This window comes from Austrofundulus limnaeus, unplaced genomic scaffold (genome assembly GCF_001266775.1).
Source record: "Austrofundulus limnaeus strain Quisiro unplaced genomic scaffold, Austrofundulus_limnaeus-1.0 Scaffold1212, whole genome shotgun sequence".
NCBI lineage: Eukaryota > Metazoa > Chordata > Actinopteri > Cyprinodontiformes > Rivulidae > Austrofundulus > Austrofundulus limnaeus.
Window position 1 is genome coordinate 88,535 of NW_013953614.1, and position 6,157 is coordinate 94,691.

The 6,157-nt window shown below is 38.1% G+C and overlaps 1 protein-coding gene across 1 annotated transcript in view; it reads right to left on the reverse strand.

The window, feature by feature from the left end:
* Nucleotides 1–5,538, reverse strand: part of robo4 (roundabout, axon guidance receptor, homolog 4 (Drosophila)) — a gene marked incomplete at its 5' end in the record, with an annotated part of 49,984 nt that extends 44,446 nt beyond the window's left edge. Inside the window, 2 exon segments of the mRNA XM_014031264.1 lie at nt 897–1,054; nt 5,212–5,538. Coding sequence (XP_013886718.1) covers nt 897–1,054; nt 5,212–5,538 — 485 coding nt within the window.
* Between the last annotated feature and the right edge of the window lie 619 nt (nt 5,539–6,157).

Below are 6,157 nucleotides of genomic sequence, written 5' to 3' on the forward strand. Positions count from 1 at the left end.
GACGTAGCATGTTCGTACGAACCCTTTGTACGAACAAAAGTAAGAGAAATTTAGGATAAGAATACGAACATGTTCTTGCATGAGGCCCATTATTTCAAGCAAAAACTTCAAGGAAAGCCCCTGGAACTGAAGAGATAATGAGAACATGTGGTAATGAAAAAGTTTTGGTTATGTTGTATAATGCAATATTTTTTCCATATTTGATTTACTATGTTGAGGTCTGGGGGAAAGAATGTAAAACAACTACAAATCCCATCTTTATTTTACAGAAAACAGCCATAAGAATTATCACCACAGTCACCCTTCAAATATATTATTTTGTCAGTAGAAATTATTGAAATTTTATTAGTTGGTTGATCATAATATTTTGCAGGTTATGCAYAAAGCTCATAAAAATCTATTACCTTTAAGTATTCAATTAAATTTTGTTAAGAGAGTAAGTAATTATAACCTTAAGGGTGTAGAGATGTTTGTAAAGCCCAAAATTCAAACAAATTTGAAGGACAGATGTACTTCAGTCCAAGGAATAAGATAATAAAAACAATCTGGAAAGTGATTATAAAAATGCTGGCTCAATAACTTTATTCAAGAGGATGATGAAAGTTAGATTGTTGAGGAGATATGAATTTGTATAATGTGCATTCACAAGAACCGTTGTTTGAGAAGGAGCTGAAGCTTTTTTATGTTTTGTTGTTTGAAGAGTATTATTGTTTCAATTTATTTATTTTAAAAAAGGTGAAGATATCAATTAGAATTTATTTCTTCTTTCTGCTACCTTTCATTTCATTTGTGTTGTATTATTGTTTGTCGTATGTATGGCATTTGTTTTGTTTTTAAATGAAATGAATAAATTAAATAAATTTAAAAAATATATTGGGAAAGCAAAAAAAACCTACAGCATAATGACGGTCAGTGTTGTTGATGGGCAGGCCATTCTTCTTCCACATCACGTTCGGCTCTGGATGTCCAACTGGAGGAGCACAGTTTAAAACAGCAACGTCCCCCTCTGCCACTTCCACATCACTKGGTTCCACACCAAACTCCTCCTGCAATGCTGCAAAGTCACAGACAGCAGTTAGGTTTACATGGTTCAACATTACAGAGTCCAATCAGATCAGGAACCATGAACAAAATAAAACATCTCCGTGAAATATTWGACATGCAACAAATCTTGTTTTCATGTAGCATTTCACTAATATGAGACAGACTCAAACATTCCTGTACTTCCAGAAAWCACAAGTGTTATCCCATGTAAGGTTGGGAGACATGATTAATTGTGCCATTTTGCCGATAATGATTAACATGACGTTAACTCCCTGGAGTTCCTGGATGCCCAAGCATGTCCTAGTCACATGACGGATTTAAATAAGTCTAGCAGGAAATATGCCCTTTCAAAGAATCTGTTCCAATTTGTGTGAAAGACAGACTTCAAGCTGTACACCAGATCCTCATTTGTGTTGATAGGTCAAGTAAAATCAGAGTTATGACAAAGAATTTACAGCGCTTTAAAAAAAAAAGTTCATCATATTTGAAGCGTGTTGCAGTGAGGGCAGTACAGACGGGGAAACTGATGGAAAAACACCTCAATCCACCTTCTGGTCTCACTTCCACCCTGCCAAACAAACATAAAATTCCCAAACTCCTTTCTGATTGATGCCTGAAATTATTTGACAACTGACAAAAATCTACAGGAAGAAGAAAAAACATAAAATCTGAATTAAGTCTGGTGGTGATAGAGACAAAGTGAAATCAGGACTGAGCCATWAGATTTGAGATTTAAGATGGTTAGCACGTTGTTTAGACTACACTTTATATTTAAGCCTTCAGTTTTGTCAGTTTTAGTGTCTTTGTATCTACACAATGAGGTGAATTTTGAACATGGAGTTGAGGACAGAGATGTATCGATCAGAACCTTTTCAGACAGAGGCAGAGATGGGTGGAAAAAACATTCTGATACAGAGGGAGGACTTGATGAGGAGCGCCGTGTGCCAGTCCACATGGGGGCAGAAATCACTGTAACGCCAAGCTGCAGCTAAAGGTTTTTGATGATTAATTGCACATGATACGATTTTGACTGATCCTAACCCCATGCTTGAAAGAATAAAAAGCTGCCCATGGTGAGAGGTGCCATGGTGTGAACCTACCTACAGGTCTACAGGTCTACAGTTCTCTCCAGTAAATAAAACGGTGGCTTTCCTGTGCTTTCAGGTGTGGCTCTAACTGTTGCTTGTACCTACATGACAGTTCAGAGTACTCTGGCTTCTTGAAGTCCTTAAAGGGATCCCCGATTAGTTGTAACATTAGACTTTATTTGATAAACATTTATTTTAACTGTAAAATAAAGACTGTAAAAATACTGTAGGATGTTCAGTTTTGTCAACTTTAAAAAATATATTTTAACACAGACGGAGCCATTTTATTTACACGCAAAGCATTCTGGGTAAATGATGACATCAACTAGGTCATCGGTGCGAGGCTGGTAGCGAGCAAGCTACTCAGCCTGTAACTGAAAATATGGATGGAGGACAACAGAGCTGCTTCATGGAAGAAGAACCTCAGCTTAGCCTGTTAGCCTTTGTGCTAGCACTGATGCTATATTGCCTTATATGTATTAGCTCAGCGCTGGCGAGACAAACAAGCAAAACTGAGGTCCTCCATCCATATTTTCAGTTGCAGGCTGAGTCATTTCTACCTTCTCCTCTCTGGTTTCATTTAAAAGAGTCGATCATCAGATATTGTCCAAGATTAACCTTCAGGGTGGATATAGCTCGCTAGCAGCCTCTCACTGATGACCTACCCACGTCATCATTTACCCAGAATGCTTTGCATGTAAATAAAATGGCCCCGTCCGTGTAATATATTTTTAAACTTTTAGTTTAAAAATTATAAAAACTAAACATCTTACAGTATTTTTACAGTATTTATTTTACAGTTAAAATATATGTTTATTAAATAAAGTCTAATGTTACAACTAATCGGGGATCCCTTTAAAGGGGGTGCTGGAAGGTGCTCCAGCTGGCCCTTAGCAAAAAGTAGTATACTTGAAGTTCATTTGAATAAGTATACGAGTATAACTTTAAGTATATCAAGTATACTAGGCACCATGTACTTGTAGTGTACTAGAAAGTATACTGATTTGCTTGTTCGTACTAAATGGAGACCTATATTGTTATAATGGCTTCTTTAAGTACGTCATTAGGTATAATAAAGTGTATAAAACTGTACTTCCCTAAGTGTACTTTTATTCACCATGTAAACTAATATACTAGCAGTTTACTGACAAGTATACTTCTAAGACTAAATTGGCCTACAACAAGTTTATGAAAGTATACTTAGAACTATACAGAAAGTAATCTTCTAAGTATACTTTTAGTTTCATCTTGAAATATACTACAAATAATCCAGTTTGTTTGAAAAGTGTACTTCTAAAGTTTATCTTGGCCAAAAGTTTAAATATTAGTATAAACTAAATATACTTAAACTTTTAGTATACTTTTAGTACAAGAGAAATATAGTGCAAGACAGGGCTATTTAAATGACGGCCTGCGGGCCGCTCACGGCCCGCGAGAGTCCAAAATGTGGCCCGCCAATTGGTTCATAGATCTCTTAAGTCCAAACCCCCGGATTTCAACTTTAATTACTTTAAGTTCTTTTAGCTAGACATACACATGTTTGGTGTCTACAGAAACGTCAGAATCTTGGCTAGAAGCAGGTAAAAACCATTTCTATGAATATCTAAGACAGGTAAAACTACAATCAGTTGAAGATAAAACTATGAAAGTGAAAATAAAACTGGTTTAAAAATTTGGCAGGTCAAATATGTCAAAATAATATTTGTGTTAAATAGGAGGCAGAATGTGTTCTTTTTGTTTTTGATATATTTTTACTATCACTAAATTTATTACATAGGGTTCTGCATGTTGTATTCATGATAAAATGCAGCAAAATAAACTATTTCAAAGGTAACAGATCTTTGTAATACTTGGTTTATTTACAAAATGACTTTAACTGCTGGATGTTCGGCCCCTGAGCTGTTGTTCTGCATTAACTGTGGCCCACGGAGCAATTTAGTTGAATAGCCCTGGTGTAAGATAAACTTGGTTAAGTTAGCCTGGCCCTTGCCTTCCTACGCAGCTCTGCTCAAGTCTAGTTTCCTTCACTGCATTTCTCCCAAAGACAACGATTTCTTTGGGTGCATTTCATTCGGGCCAATCAGAGAACAGAACGTCGATTTTTTTGCACAGAGTCTGCTTGTAGTTTATTTTACCTGGGCCAATCAGCAAACAGAAGGCGGAGTTTTGAACGATGTCGATTTTCTGCGCAGCGTCTGCTAGTTATTTTAGCATACGGCAGTGGAGGAAGTGAATGAAGCCAGTCTGTGTTGATAAGGCTTCCAAATTAAAATAAATTTGTCTGACAAAGCAGCAGCTCTCATTTACAGTCGTCTCGTTCGGCTCGGTACTTCTCTCCTCTCAGTAGGGTTGTTTACAGCRCACGCRATTTCYGGTTAGCTTCTTAGCTTAGCCTCCTTCACAGCAACATATGTCACGGCCAACTGATCCAATCGTTTTAAACTTCAGCAGAGGCCACGCCTCCAGCAAGAATCGTTTCTCTATAGCCGAGAGTCCAGAACCTCGTATAAAGCAAAGTGAAGGACAGGGGTCTGGTTCTTACCGTTAAGTATATCTCAGATAAGGACATAAAAAGTAAACTGGAAGTATACTCTTTTATTTTTAGTTTAAAATAAGTATACCTAAAGGATACTTGCATAAAGTACTTTTTGCTAAGGGGGAGGAGTTCAAAGCTCCTGTGGGAAAAATGTGATCAAAWATCTGGCACTGCAGCAAACTCACAGGCTCTTTAGTGAAACATGAAGTAAATGGRCATGAAACCAACAATGTAGCTACTGAAGAGGTGGAGATAGAAAGAGACTGAATAGGATTACGCTAAGGAAGTACTGGAGACAAACTGGAAACAAGTGAAAACAGATCCTGACACAAGTACTCTAGGATCCATCCATGTACTTATATAGCGCCTTTCTATCCAACCAGGGTACTCAAAGCTCGTCACACTACAATCTGTGTCCTCAGACACCACATTGAACACATGACAGAGAAATAATTCAAGAGATGTTTTATAGAGTGTACATTTTAATTTAAATGATTCTCGAATTATCTTCCATCAAAATACAAACCCTTGACCCCAGCTCACCTGCGATATAGAGCGATGCATTGTGACTGACCACCATGCCAGCAGAGTTCCTGGCAATGCAGGCGTAAACTCCTTCATGTGACTGACCACGCCTGACCTCTCCCACATTCAAAAAGAAGAGGCTCCCCTCCGAAAGAACTATGGGTTGAAGATGGCCGTCTCCCCTCCCCGTCTCCAGGGGCTGACCATTGTGCAGCCACTCGATAGTCGGCTTGGGGTTGCCGTCCACCCGGCAGGACAGTGTGGCAGGGTTCCCCACTTTCACCACCACATCAGAAGGGTGGTGGACTATACGGGGCGGCATCTCATCTGCCCAAACCCAAGCACCTGAGAACAACAGAGCACACTGTAAAGATGTGTAAAGCTATAAGTGAAACACTGAAAGTTAAAATCATCCCTTGAAAAAAATTATCCATTCACAAACCACATTAGAAAGAGAAATGTTCATTTGCTTTGTTCTGATGGAAGGTAATAGACCAATATAGAAGTAAATAATGTTTACTATTTTAACACTTTAACATACAGAAAACAGAAAACACTCTTTAAGAAGTCTTCAGTTAATCCAAAATGCTGCTGCTAGAGTTTTAATGAGAGTTGGAAGGAGAGATCATATTTCTCCAGTTTTAGCTTCTCTCCACTGGCTCCCTGTCAAATTCAGAAGAGAATTTAAAACATTATTCCTAACATACAAAGCTCTTAACAACCAAGCTCCATCATATATTAAACATCTTATTGTTCCATACTTTCCTAACAGAGCACTTCACTCTCAGACTGCAGGTTTACTTGTGGTTCCTGGAGTTTCTAAAAGTAGAATGGGAGGCAGAGCTTTCAGTTATCAAGCTCCTCTCTTATCGAATCAACTTCCAGTTTCTGTCCGTGAAGCTGACACTCTGTCTACTTTTAAGATTAGACTGAAGGCACCGGCGTAATTTACACGGGGGATGGG